At 32.5% G+C, this 15,371-nt stretch overlaps 2 protein-coding genes across 5 annotated transcripts in view; both read right to left on the bottom strand.

Moving 5' to 3' along the window:
• Positions 1–1,817: 1,817 nt before the first annotated feature.
• Positions 1,818–15,371, bottom strand: part of LOC111465890 (ribonuclease II, chloroplastic/mitochondrial-like) — an 18,306-nt gene continuing 4,752 nt past the window's right edge. Inside the window, exons 9-16 of one of the 4 annotated variants that reach the window (XM_023110337.1) lie at positions 14,998–15,104; positions 14,776–14,925; positions 14,022–14,181; positions 13,367–13,762; positions 12,649–12,873; positions 11,960–12,146; positions 11,262–11,475; positions 1,818–1,828 (exon numbers count right to left, since the gene is read on the bottom strand). In XM_023110337.1, coding sequence (XP_022966105.1) covers positions 12,024–12,146; positions 12,649–12,873; positions 13,367–13,762; positions 14,022–14,181; positions 14,776–14,925; positions 14,998–15,104 — 1,161 coding nt within the window. In that variant the 3' untranslated portion in view covers positions 1,818–1,828; positions 11,262–11,475; positions 11,960–12,023. Of the gene's footprint in view, positions 1,829–11,071; positions 11,476–11,959; positions 12,147–12,648; positions 12,874–13,366; positions 13,763–14,021; positions 14,182–14,775; positions 14,926–14,997; positions 15,105–15,371 lie in introns of those variants that run through there. The other 3 variants (XM_023110338.1, XM_023110339.1, XM_023110336.1) reach the window with 3 other exon arrangements.
• Positions 2,242–3,719, bottom strand: LOC111465892 (expansin-A4-like). The gene is made up of 3 exons (XM_023110341.1): positions 3,530–3,719; positions 3,115–3,433; positions 2,242–2,961 (listed from the first exon to the last, which is right to left on the bottom strand). The coding sequence occupies exons 1-3, from the start codon at positions 3,678–3,680 to the stop codon at positions 2,652–2,654; spliced, it is 780 nt and encodes a 259-aa protein (XP_022966109.1). The 5' UTR covers positions 3,681–3,719; the 3' UTR covers positions 2,242–2,651.

The raw sequence follows: 15,371 nt of genomic DNA, 5'->3' as shown, positions 1-15,371 counted from the left end.
CTTATTTATAATCAAATGAATTACAAGGATATGGAAATAATAATAAATGGAAAGATACGTATGATAATAAGGCAAATATAGATATTTGCCTTATAATAAAATATAAAATATAATATATATGGTAAACTATAATTTATTACTAAATATCCTTAACAGTACGCAACACTAATAAAAAAAATACTATTACGAACGTAACTATTGACGTCATGTTTTTAAAATATCCATTAATTTCGAAAATGAGTATCAATATCCTTAATAAAAAAGTTCTATACAGACGACTATAATTTCTCATTTCTCATTACTTCTTTGATCTATATTTTTCATTTTTAACTCGCTTTTTAGATGATTTTTTCCTCTTTTGTTTCTATGCATTTCCAAACATAAATATAAAAAAAAAAAAAAAAAATGGTTAGTTGGGTGTTGAAGTTTATTAATTTATGTGTAATTGCTATACACGAATCCGTCGGCGAGATGGGGGGACCCAGGACGGTTCAAGGGAAACGAGATAGCTCCACAATGGTATGATATTGTTACTCAGAGCATAAGCTCTTTTGACTTTGCTTTTGGTTTGCTCGGCATTGTACCAATAGATATAGTATTCTTTACTTATAAACTTACGATCCTCCTCTTAATTAGCCACTGCTCCCAATAATCCTCTGTATGAAAGAGATGCAGTTTAGAAGAAAATATAAGAAGAGTTGTGGGTCCTACTAATCCTAATTAGTTGGTGTCATGGAAGTTGAGTCGTTACAAGAAGTCGAGAATTCGTTCGAGGAGGTGGAGGTGTAGGGTTTGGTCAATTTTAATGATTCTCTCTAGGTGTGTATGACTAAATTATTTGTAATTTTGATTTTAGGTTTGATTCTTAACAATGGGTTTGGTTGGTTGCTTTTGTTCTTTCATTTATGTTAGAAGAAAGGTAAGGGTGGGCTTGTGGAATAAGAACTATGGTCCATTGGCTTACACCCTTATTTACTTTATTTTTCTTCCAAAGAATGAGATTCTTATCTCTCTTGATTCACTCCAACTATACCAAACTAATACGGTGTCGTTTATAAGAATTTTACGATTGTTGGATGAAAGACAACTATTCGATATCTAAGCATGTTTATCTTTCAAACAACATACGCACTTTAGACCAAAATTTTATATTGTCGCTGTAATATTCTCTAAAATTGTCCATAAGTCTTCTATCTTACATTTAGAGGTGTCCACAAGTGACGTTAGGATAGGGACATTTTCCTCATTCCAATCTTCTATCTCAATCTTCATCTTCGTGAAACTCTCTATTTGTTTTCGTGGAGATTGTGTTGATAGGTGGCTCAATTTTTAATATATATGTTTCAATAAAACATCGTAATAAATTTAATAATACTTTATAAGCAAAAATATAATACAATATTATCATTTCTATAAACTCAATTTTTAATATTATAACATAGTATGATATAAAAAAAAGTATATATACAAAAGGTGGAGTGGGACAGAGATTTGGATAGGAATGGGGACGAGAAATATAATGTTTATCTTCAGCATTATTTAGGATGCACATACCAATTTTTATAATGGGTCCTTTGATATTGTAGTAACTTTTCAAAATAGATTCTAAAAAAAAGTGGAGAAGAATAGTATGGTATAGAGAGAGGGTAAGGATTTATTCCAATACCAAAAAGAATAGGACCTAAAAAGATATTTGGTTAAAAGAAATAATAATAATAATTTTATTATTCCAATTCTAACCACTTTTAGGCTTAGCAGATATTGTCAGCTTTGTCGGATTGGGTTTTAAAAGAAACGTTTCGTTTCCCCTCAGAGTCTAGTATCTTGACTCTGATATGATACCATTTATAACAGTGACTCCGAGCTCAGATATTTGGCAGACATATAATGCAAAAAGATGGCATTATGTTACTATAAAAGCATCCTTTGGGAATGTAAATGTCACAATTTGGAGTGCTTTTTGGTTCCCAAAACCCTAAAAGTAACCTCCATTCTCCACCATTCCTTTCTTTTCTTCCCTAAACTTGTTGGATATAGTTGTTGGATATGGGACAAATTCCACCCTTTTGCCTTCTCCCATACCATCTTTTTGCTTTCAAATTACGGACCTTTTCTCATTAGAAACTGACTTGTCCGACCGACTCTCATACTGGCTAAACAATTTTAGCTTGCATTAATTAAATTTGCTAATAATTGTATTAAATTAAAATTATAAATTGAAAAGAGAGAAAATCCTCCAAACAACTTTCTTGTAATTTCAAAAAAGACCCTCAAATCTACCAAAATTACACTGAATTCAAGATAATTGTGGGTAACTCCAAATAACATAACAACAGCTTTACTGTATGTAGTAATAAAAAGCTGCGGGCTACACATTTCTCATTTGCAGCCGCTTCAGCCACCCCTACACTCTTTTCCACCGCGGTAATTTTTAAATTCACCGCTGCTACCTATCATAAATCAAATAAAAAAGGTAATCTGCCAGTTACCACACCTCCGCAACTTTTCCTACACCTAGACACACTTTCTGAAGTAGCTGTGTTTTTAACCGTCCTATTTTAACTTTTACGGCCCCACTACTAAAAAATTTCCCGGGTAAATAGAAAGGGAAAAAACTGTGGGAAAATTTACGAAAAAAGGGAGAGGGAATTTCAGACGTGGAAATTCTTTCCCGTGAAGGTCTGGCCGAACTGCCAATTAGAAGGTGCCACGTTCCATGAGGTTGAGGTACGACGGTCACTGCCCGTGACCCGGAAGGAAACACTCTGGCCCACCAAAATAGCATTGGATTGCCAATTTTGCCCCCAGTTACGGCTCATGCTCATCCAACCCGTACTCGATCCTTTCACACTCACCCTCACGATATCCCCTGCACCCGCGACGTTCGTGATTAAAACCAAGTTGAAGTAACGGAAACCGTTAATTGTGAACCGGATTCCGCCTTGTTTTCTACATGGCACCCTGTAATAATTCAAAAATAAATAAATACGAGTTTATTTCGTTAATAATTTTAACATTAAATAAGCTAAAAACAATTAATTATTTCTACATTTAAATGCAATTAATTATTAAGATATTTACAGAACTTAAGGCGTATATAGGAAGTAGACTCACCGGCGGTAAGCGACGGGGACGATTCCGGCACGGTACTCGGCGATCTTGAGGAACATAGGCATGGCGAGGTCAAAATGAGTGCGGGGAGGGTTACACCAGCCGCCATTGTCGTTGGGAAGAGCAAAATTGGGGGGACAGAAATTGGTAGCTGTAATGAAAATAGAAGGGCTACCGGAATGGCACCATTGGGGATCATTAACGCACTTGATCTCAAAGCAAGCGCCGCAGCTAAAGCCATTGTTGAACAGAGCCGTACTTAGCGCCGCCGTGTTGACGCCGTAGCCCTGACTGTACAGATTCCCGTACCCACACGCGCCGCCTACAAGAAAATCAAAAAAAAAAAAAAAAACCCAAATCAAGAAAATGTGGTGTAAGAAACAGGGGAAATGGGAAAAATAGAGAGAGATGGACAGACCCATAGTTCCGGAGGCGTCGCTGCCGCCGTAGAAGGTGGCGTGAGCGTCCTGCCAGGGGCCGCCGGAGTAGGAGCCGGGGATTCTGGCGTGGGAGAGGAGGAAGAGGGAGGAGAGAGAAGAAAAAATGCAGAGGAGAGAGAAAGAAGCCATGGCGGAAGAAGAGCAGAGGAGAATGGAAAAGGGGAGGAAGAGGAAGGGGTACTTATGGGGTGATGAGAACAGTGAAGGAATGGGAATCAAAGTCCAAATCCACTGCATACCCAGAGGCATAGGCATAGGCAAATGCAAGGGCCTCTGTAATTAATGTTTTTTTTTTTTTTTTTTTTATGTTAAATTATAAATTATATATTTTAGAAAAAAAAAACTCTAAATTTTGATTGAATTTATTTATTTTAAGAATATTTTTACTAAAATAAAAAGTGGTTATCCACATTGATGTGTAGACCCTAGACCATAGTTTTTGACTGTATTATTGCAATATGTAATTGGGTTTCTATATTTTTAGGTACCATTTATATATTTTTTTTAATGATAAAATCTCGACCGGAAAGAGTTTCATGTGATCTTCTTGACAGGTAAAGTTGTCATTTTGTTAAATATGTGACCTGTAAAACGCAAATAAAATTAGATACCGACACATTAATTATGGGGCTACGTTAGAAAAATAATACGTTTTGTGTGTTTCATGCATTGTTTACATGACATGATTTGTCGTATCTAAAGTGACTCCATTTTAACCGTTAGCGGTAAAAAAAAAATGTTTTACCGAGTGAAAATGAGTCTATAATTTAGTAGGGGGTTGGGTTTGGAATAAGTTATGTTAAGTGGGTTTAGAATTAGGCTGTGACTCTATTTCGGTCAAATTGACCTAATAAAAAAATGTCAAACCCATTAACCCCAAATTTTAATATTTTTCGAAAATATAACACAATCCAAATAACAAACCCAACTATATCATAGTAATATATATGATATGATATGATATGATATGATATGATATGATAAGAAAATCACTACAAGAGGAGTAAAATTCGGATTACATTGTTGATCGAATATCTCAAGGCAAAAACATTGTTTGAGATTCGAATCACTCCACAAGCAAGATCGATCATGTCTAGCTTGAATGATTCTTGTTGATCAAATATCTCAAGGCAAAAACACTTGATTGAGATTTGAATCACTCCACAAGCAAGATTGATCATGTCGAGCTTGAATGAGTCTACATGCAACCTAAATTACATAGAATTGCAAAGAAATTTAGTCATTAGCTAAAGAAGAGCACTTCTTTTACTATGTTTTTCCAAGTCTACTTACAAATACAACATACATGGCTTTATATAGCCTCAAAATGAAACTATTAAAGTCATTCCAAGAGTGGTAACATTCATACTTCATGCCATAATTAATCATTATATAATTGTAACCTAAAGTAAATAAAAAATCTTAAAATACATTAATAAAATAGAATAACTCTAAATTACTCTAAATTGTAATCCACCCAAAATTTATAACATGAAACATCATTGTTCTTCAATGTGGCATGAATTGAAATTTCTTTTGATAATTTCAACAATATTTTCTTCACATTTTCATTGAAGTATATTGTATGATTGATGTCTCTTGGTTCATATCAATATATATATGGTACAATATGTTTGATGAATTGATATGTTTATGATATGTGACTCTACGTTATGGTATATGATATAAAATGAATGATATGATTGAACATGAAAAATGATGAATTGACATGAAATACAACTCCGATACACGCATGAAAGATATGATAAATGATATGATAGGAAGGAAGATGCTAGTGAAGTTGTAATATATGACAATGAAAATGGAAAAATGTTGGGACCTTATGCATTATTCTGTGCTCATGCACGAAGGATACCCCTTCTCGTTTACGATAGTACGGACGTGTACACTACGAGACAGGGAAACGATTATTATGTTTACCATAATGCTGCCATGACGGTTGTTATTCTTAATAGGTGTCCGGCATCAACAACTACCGGAGAATGCTCACCCAACCAAAAAAGGACCCAGAAGGTGTGCAAACTGACTGGTGGGTCCATACTTGCACATTTGAACCGTGTAGGAAAATTAAGTACACATCCAATTTTTCGTTTAGGATAGTCGTCATAGAAAAATAAACTGATATAATAAGTCACTCATGATTGTATGTGTTTGCATCTAACTCTAATAGTGGGGTCATTTATTGAATATTTTTTTAACATACTCAAGTCACGTGCTACTTCTATCTAAGGTAAAAGTAAGACATTCTTATACGACTGACGACAATATCGCAATTCGAGACCATGACACATGCATATGGTATGTTAAAGATATTTAATACTAAATTATAGTTTACCGTATGTATTATATTTGATATTTTATTATAGGCAAATATCTTTCCCTATAATGTTTTTTTTCCATTTATTACTATTTTCATATCCTTTAATTTATTTGATTATAAATAAAGAACTTTCAAACACCATTGAGGTAGGGTGGATTAAGCAAACCTTCTCAGGGTAAGTGTACTTATTTTGTTAGACTTAGGTTAAAATAAGATGTTTTAAATTTTAACGCTTATTTATTTCATTTAGTATTTTGTTGTGTTGTTTTAAAGATGTTTCCGAACACGTAAGTCCATGACAATGTTTTAAGATAAAATTTGTGTCTCATAAAGAAGTTTAAACGCTTATTTCCGCATAGAAATGATTAGGTTATGATGGTGGTATCAACTATAAATAAGTAGAAATCAAGTATCGTTATACAACTCAACTCAATTTTTATGGTTTAGGTTGGATATTACAAGTAGATGAAAAACAGGCAATTCATCCCAGAGTTATTAATTTTTTTTTTTTTTTTCTGAACGATATGGGTCAAATTGGTTAGGACTCGTATGTATATGGTTCAAGTTGGTCGAGTTTAAAATGAGCTAAAGGATAAGTGAAGAAAAAGAAGGCTAGGGAATCCCACCACTTATTGCTTCAATCACAAGCTGTGTGAAGCTGCAATGGCTGCGATTCAACCAAAACATTGGCTTAATTCTTACTCTTCATCCCCTCGTAAACGACAACAACAACTTGATACCATCTACTTTCACTCTCATACCACACAAACTTCATTAAGTATAACATTAAAAAGTTTAGAGACAATCTATGAAGTATTGATAGACTGTTTGGTACGTAAATTTTCACAGCCAAACAGGTTATTAAATTTTTTTATTTTATTTAAATATGATTTATTAAAATTAAAAAAAAGTTATTGGGGTCTTTTATTCCCCATATAATTTAATTGTATTAAAGTGTAGGGTAGTTTAAAAGATTAAAAAGAATAGCCTTTTGAATGAGTAAAAATAGTTTAAAATATCAATTTTTTTAGGGGGAAATTTTGGGAATATTACGAATCAAATTGAAGAATTGGATATTATTATTCTCCATATATAAATATTTCTTTTAAAAGGGAAAATTGAGTTCCGAAATTCGTGGGCCACCCATGGGTAAATTTGGTAACGTCCAAACTGTCAGCGGGGCCCACCTCGAGCATAGCTACCCGGATTTACCGGATTTCGGAGCTGGGCCCCACTTAATTCGACCCGTTTTCCTTTTGTATTTTGTATTTTATTATTTATTTTTTATTTTTATCAAATTATAAAAATTATACGAATTTATCGAATATAAACTAATAAATGAAATTATTTTAAAAAACATAAAAAGAGTGCATTAGTAATTACATTCTTCCAACGGAATCAAATTCATAATTTCACCCTTCGTTCCGATGAAAATGACTTATCTAACCCTATTAGTTCGTACTAATTACTTTATTTATATGTATATAATTTCATCTTTCTGCTAAAATGACTTATCTACCCCTACTAGTTCATACTAATTACTTTATATATATTAATTCGTAATTTCACCCTTCTTCCGATAAAATGACTTATCTACCCCTGCTAGTTCATATTAATTACTTAAAGGTAAAAATTGCTCCCAAAGGAAGGCAGAAGTGATTAGCATGTGAATTCAATTATTATGTTTTTTCTTTTTTGCTGTTTTACCCTTCAACTCTAAGTAATAGTAGAAGTAGCCCATGTCCATTCTCACCCACCTTCACTTATTGCACCCACCTCCCTTTCTTTTCAAACTTCTATCTTTTTTTTATTTTCAATTCATACAAATTATGCATTATAATGCAAATTATTGATCTTACGTATCAATATTTCTTCGCTACTATAGAGTAAACCTTGTAGATCCTAAATTTAAATGTATAGTTGTATAGTTGAGGGAAGATACTCATTTCTCTCGTTTTTAGCTATGTATGTCTTTAAGAACAACCTAAACAGATATGCATGTGATCTAGTGGCTTTAGGTTTGAAAATATCCCGATTTTGCAAGTAACTTGAGTGGAAGTGTTGATTGTGTTGAAGAAGATAAGTGAGAGATGTTCATGTTATCTTCTATTTCTTGACGGTGTTCTAAAAAACAATCATTACCTAATTATGAAGAGGGTCATCAACATGCGTCTAAGATTCGAAGTCTCAATTCAATTTGTTGTAACTTGAAATAATTTGAGTATACGTGACGTGAAAAGATTAGATTAGATGTGGACGTGAATACGGTGAAGTGGGTCCACAATCACACCGACCAACCAGATACAGGGAATCTGCCACGTCATGGGTTGATCATAGATTGGATGCAGGATTTGGATGAGATGGCAGGGCACGTGATTTTGGTGGGATTGGTTTCTTTTGCATGCAAATCTTATTAAGCCCATGCAGACAGGTGTCACGTGATTTCATTTCATCTACACCGCCTTATCCCCACAACAAAATAATAATATTTAGTAGATTATGAATTTCTTTTTCTTTTTTGGTCTTAATTTTTTATTATCAATATATATATATATATATCCATACATATATTTATTATAATCTTATTTCATTTTCAAATTATTTTATTTTTCAACAACTTTATAATATAAATCTTTAAAATATAATTTTACAAAATATATATGGCAATTAGATTTAAATATTAGCCCAATGTTTGAAAATAAATATATATAACTTTGTTTAACTTTTACTTAAAAAAAAGTTTAAATGGATAATTCAAAAGTTTAAATAAATTATTTGAATTATCCAATTAATTTCATCATTTAATAAAAGAATATAGTTAATAGATTTTCAAATGGTAACAAATGAAATACTATTTTTAAATTCAAAATCATATAATTAACTTTTTCTTTTTTTGGTAAGAACAATTAAATTAATAATTAGAATTTGACATGCATTAATTAAACTTTGTTTGTTAAAGATTTTTGTCAATATGGGAAGATTATATAGCAACCCATTAGTGGACTTTAATCAATAATAATAATAATAATAATAAAAAAAAGAATTGTAGTATTATTCTTACAATTTTATTTAATAATTGAAAAGAATAAAAAATGATAAATAATGTATTGTTGGCACAAAATACATGTAGATAAGAAAGGCTAAAATTAATTATTTTTCTAAAAAAAATATTAATATTTAGAAAAGAAAAAAAAAACATGTGAGGGATGCCCTAGGCGATTGGATCAGAAATTTTCTTACAAAATCAGACCAAATTTTATCTGCCACACGCTATCTGAAAAAAAATAATAATAATAATTTGAATTTATTTTGGGCCCACAATTGGCCCATTTGTCTTTTTTTTTTTTCATATATATTAGGAATATATTTTTTTAATGAAAGGATATGGTATTTTTATTTTAAAATGAAGGAAGAAATAAAAAAAACAATTTCAATATTCCATACTACAATAATTTTAGAATAAGATTTTTAATTATTTTATATCTTCAACAACATTTAATTAAGAAGAACATAGGCCTACCTTGGCTTAGTTGTCAATAAGCTAATAAAAAATATTGAGGCTAAATATGATTAAACATTAGATTAAATATAGAAAATATTTTTAAATATTACATTTTGTATTGAAAAAATATTTTCTTTCAAAAGTTTTAAAATCTCCTTTAAATTTTTAAAATATTCTTAAATTTTATAAAATATAATACTTTTTTCAAAAAATACACTTAGACTTTTTGTACCTTTGATTTTTTAAAATATATTTTTGAATTTTCAAAAATTTTAGTAATATCCTTAAAAAAAAAATTTAAAAACTTCAAAAACATCTAAAATATTATGCTTTTCATTCTCTTCTTTGCCCTGATACGTACCATCTCAAAGTAGACATAACTACAAGAATAAAAGCCATTTATTCTCTAGTCTTGTAAAAGCCGATTGATAGGCCTGCCATAAACATCCTTCAAACTTATATAAATGTTTCAAATATATATATTTATAATAAAAAAATGACTACATTGTTAGACAAAAAGTCGATATGACTGAAAGTTATTTTTTTAGATTTAACCCAAACAAGCATCTAAACCTCCATTACACGATTCTCCATTTCAACTATAAATTTTCATTTCAACTATAAACATATAATGAATGTCAATAATTTATAAATGATTTGTACACAAAGATGGGTTTCAGATTATTTGATCAAACCTAACAAAGTTGTAACTTGAAATAAAAGGTAAATCACATTTTTAGTCTCAACCACATAGCTCTGAAGTAAACAAACCTAATTTAACCCATGGGCTCAACACTTAACAAACCTCGTCAGCTCAATTGCTTAGTTTGTGATTATACTTTTGGTAATTTTTTTTTTAATATGCATAAATTTTTAGGCTAACTTTGAAGCACCACAATTATTCAAGAGACGATAATTTGACCTTACGAAAGAGTGACTCGAACTCATTTCTTTTAAGCATTCTATTATCAAAATTCTACTGCTCATTTACTCATTCACTATCTATAGTTATAGGTTCACTTTGTTTTGTCTTTCATGGACTAGTATAAAACAGACTAATCTTTGATTAATGGTTGGGTAGCTTAACTTAAACATGTGAAGGATAGTTTTCAGTGTTACTTTACTCATTTAGATGAGTTCAAGATAAATTCCTCTTTTTTAACTCTACCAATTACTAATCAATATGTTCTGATTAAGAGACCTACTTAAATTATTGAAAGGTTAGACTCTGGATTACTTTACAAGACAACTATTTGTGTTGCTTACTAAAATTATTGAAAGGTTTGACTCTCGATTACCTTACAAGACAAAACTATTTGTGTTGCTTAGTGTCACCGTCTCACGTCTTGAACAAACATGACTGCGACACTTAGCAACAACTATATCTTCATACCTAGACAAACTCAAACCAAACCATTCCACACATCTTTCTTTCTCTCTTAGACTCAAAAAAACCTTACCAAATGGTCTCCTATTTCATGTGACTAGTACAAGATCTAGTTCATCAGGTTAAGCAAGAATTCAAATCTTAGTATAATTTTTCCTATGCCTTCCTTTGATGGCTTGGCCACACCTTTTTGCAACTCGCAAGATACAACAATTTTTTGAAGTTCCCACCGCACCAACCTCAAATGAACTAAGACACTTTCCTAAAGAGCTCTACTTCAGTTACAGTTATTCAATAATCAAATTTTATGATACCATCAAGTTATCCAGAATTATATAGTAAAGCAAACAAAGACAATATGAAACATACCCACGCTCATACGTTTGAAGGGGATTATGAGACAGTAATGAATCAGCAACAGCAACCATCTGGTCATCTTCTTTTCCGCATTTCAATTGATCTCCAAAAGAGGGCACCTACAACCTTTTATTAGCTTCATGCAACAATAATATTGATCTGATTCCTTCACTAAAGATAACCCATTTACAACCAACCTAAGGAAATTACAAATCTAGCCCAAGGGTAGAAACCTTTCAAGTACTTCCCACTTAACCTCCCAATTTCCACATTCTGACTGGCTATAGGGGTGAGATTTGTGAAATGTGTCTTTTGGCGAATCCTCATGGCATCAACCCTGCAGAAAATGTTGTTGAGAGATGTCTGGTTTATTTCATCAGCACGAGCTTTTTAAGTACTTTAATAGAGTGACTGACTATTATGCAGACTTAATAAAAAAATAAAAAATAAAAAATAAATAAATATTGCGACTAAAACATAGAATAGTAGAGGATCCAGCATGCGGAACACGGCGATCATTAGAAATTCACGAAATAATGGAATTTCAATCTGACTTGTTCATAAAGATTTTGCTTTTAAGTTTAATGTTTAATAACCATATCGTGATCAAATATTAAAAAAATTAGAAAATAGTTTTCAAAAACTAGTTTTGTTTTTAAATTTTGCTAAAATTTCACAGATGCTTCTAAAGAGTAGGGAAAAAGAACTTATAACAATTTAGTTTTTAGAAAACAGATAAAAAGAAGTAAAAACTTCACTCGACATGTTTAGTTCATTTTCAAGGAAAAATGGTTTCATATTTGGTGAAGAAGAGTACCAACCGTGCAACTTCAGGGAGCAACACCTTGTCATACAATGTTTTTTACTAGAGAGAAGCTCATATATCTAGTGAATAATCTCCTTCAGAGAAAGAACATCATCACGTGGATGGGCTTCCTCCACTCGAACTTGCACTTCATCTCCAATTTGTGCTCCAACAGATACCCACGCAGATGCTTGGAATCCCACCTATAAATTCCGAATACATGAGATACTAAATGTAACAAAATTCACATTTAGAGACTACAAGCGCCTATAGAGTTTTATATAGGTTCTACTTTGCTTGAGCTAAGGACAAATGAAGGAATCTAACAGTAACACAAATGGTTGGAAAAAAAAAGAAAAAAAAAGTCGTCTGTTACTGTATGCATCTGATATTCTCATACGTTTAAAGAGCATCAAGTGGGGCAATTTAGCTCTTCCTTCAGGCTTCAAACCCACTGAAGCAAGATGTGAAGAGAGCAACAATCGGTGAAAGAGAGGAACATCGACAGTAAATACCTGATAATGTTATGATAAATAACAGAACAAACCAGGAGGCCATTGACAGTAAATAAACAGCACAATGTGAAGAGAGGAACAACCGGTGAAAGCAGAAAATAAATCAGATTAGGTTCACCCTCCCTTAGCCAAAAGTCATTAAACTAAGGCATGCATCGTGATATGATAGATGTTATCCTTCAATCCTCACCTCGACCAGCAGCAGGGCTGCAATTCGATCTTTAATGAACCTAAGAATCAATGCCCGATATCTATTTTCTTTTGGTTTCCTTCTCAAGTACTCTAATACCCAATAACGAAGACTGGTGCTTGAGAGCTTCTTTGCCAATTTAGTATTTATATTCACAGTTGATGCCATTCCTTCTAATTGACCATGGGAATACGGAGGAGAGTCACCCCTAAGGAATGCCTTTACCTACGTATAATATAACAGAAAAACTAAGTTAAAAGGAATATAAAGTGGTTAAAAACAGTCTTCAAATGAATGATTATTAATTATCCAAGCAAAACCAAACACAATTTAACAAGCTGGCATGAAGAGTACAGTTCCAATGATAGTAATTTTAAACTGAAATTTCTGACAGTAATGAGCAAGTAAACATAGAACTAATATGTTGAAAAATGATGACAGTACGACTATGAAAGCTGCAAGGGTAGTTTCCTCGACACAGGTGGAGAAGAGAGAACTGAAACCATTAAGTATGATCAGTGGAGGTGTTTCAAGTAACACAATGGTCTGTCAGGAATAAGATCCATTCATTTTTTTTAACCAACACAATGTACTGTTCTCATCTTTTCTCAAGGACAAAGCAAGATCCCAAGATGTCCATGATGGATGAGCAGTGCAAGCTCAATAAAAATTCAAAATCAAATTTTAACACCAAGACATAACAAATGAGAGGAAATACCTGATAATGTGCAAGAAGATCCATATATCTACGGATGGGAGATGTAAATTGGACATAACCAGGAATTCCCAAAGTCCCATGGCGTATCGGCTTCCTGAAATCTATTTCAGCAGCACGCATTGTTCTAACAATTGCAGAGCTCCTAACAGGTCCTTCTTGAAGATGTGCAAATGCAGATGTATCTACATTTGTTTGGGGTTGTCCTCTATAGGGCAACGGAATGTTATGGTGATATCCAAAAGTTGCTATAACTTCTCCACATAGAATCATCATCTCAGAAACAAGTCGCATGGCAGGATCAGCTTGGTTCTCCACATAGAGATTGATTTCAGGATCCAGGTCTTGTGGATTTGCTACCTTGATCCGTGTCTCCAAAGAGGCCATGTCAATTGCCCCCTGAAAATTTAGAACATGGACATCTGATAATAATATACAAAAAGGAAAAAAAAAAAGAAAAAAAAGAAAGAAAGAAAAAAGAGAGAGTAAAAGAAGACCTTCTAGGAATAGAATCCGATCAAACTTCTTTAGAATAAGTCTGAAAGGGTTTTAAATTAAACAATTTTCACAGAACTTGATTAATAAACAACTATCATTCTTGATAATATTTTAAGCCACTGAGCCCTTGAATGAAAATGATAACTATCTATAGAGATACCTGTTGCCTTCGCCATGCTAATCGCAAAGTTGCAGCTTCAGATAGAGTTTTAAGTTCTGCCTCCTCTTCCAAGTTCAAACTAAGCAGCTCAGAAGCACTTTCATATGTCAGCATGTACGTTGGTTTGATGATTGAGTTTTCCACGGAGTATTCTGCAATGCTATTAAGGCATAGAAGGGTTAGCATTTACATGTTTGCGTTCATCGTCAAGACATCTTAAAGGATGCCATAACTTCAAGAAATCCACAGTTCCATTCTACAATCCCAGTAGATAATCAACAGTTTCCACAGAATATGCTAAAACAATGTTCAGAAAGTAGGTGGAAAAATACAATTAAAAGATTTCTACAACACAAATGAAAGTGTAATAAGAAAAATCTTCTGTATCACCATACTCTGATAAATGATTTTATGATTTGAATAAAAAGAATCACCTGATAGTTGCATGACATCAGTAACAAACTTCACGAACTGCAAAACCTAATAGGAAAAACTAAAAAGGAAAAGCCAAAAAACCTTCCAAGGGGCATACAATCCCATAGACAAATTTTCTTATTTTCACAACTGAAATTTATTGTGCCGGCCTACTCTAGAATTTTTTCCCCCAAATATAACTTCTGTAGTGAAGAATTCTCATATTAAAATATAATAAGGTAAGGACAAGCTTTGCTTTCCATCAAAATAACAGAACAAAATTTAGTGAAGAAGTTTCATATTAAAAAAAAAAAAGAAATAGTGTGTAAACAAGCTTTACCTTCCATCAGAATGAAGGACAACAGATACAGTAACTGCAGTGCAAGTCTCTCCCTGTTTTAAACTCATTCCCTCCATTGCTAGTTTTTCAGGAAACATAGGGTATGTGGCTGTTGGAAGAAATATAGAAGTGCCTCTTTTCATGGCCTCCCTATACATGATAAACCAAAAGAGAGTGGGCATGGTACAAAATACCACCACAAGTTAAAGCTTTAAGAATTACCTGTCTACTATGCTCCCTGGTCGAACAAATCTAGCTGGATCGGCAACATGAATCCATATTTTAATTCGGCCATCTGACAATCTTGTTGCACTCAAGGCATCATCAAGCTACAATATTGCATGATAAGAACATGAGGTGGAGCCTCCCAAAATTTCATGAAAAAAGAATAGCAATTCAGAGTGGCATAAACCATCAGATGTAATGATTCTTATTTCCGTTTTTTGTTTTTTGTTTAATGATCATTTGTTCGACCAGAGCATTTCAAATAAGAAAAAGAACGTATTACCTCATCTGATCATTACAAATAAGGCAAAAAAAAAAAAAAAAAAAAAAAAAAAAAAAAAAAAAAAAAAAAAAAAAAAAAAAAAAAAAAA

This window comes from Cucurbita maxima, unplaced genomic scaffold (assembly GCF_002738345.1).
Source record: "Cucurbita maxima cultivar Rimu unplaced genomic scaffold, Cmax_1.0 Cma_Scf00030, whole genome shotgun sequence".
In the NCBI taxonomy this organism is placed as follows: Eukaryota; Viridiplantae; Streptophyta; class Magnoliopsida; order Cucurbitales; family Cucurbitaceae; genus Cucurbita; species Cucurbita maxima.
This window is presented reverse-complemented; position numbering and strand designations above follow the sequence as displayed.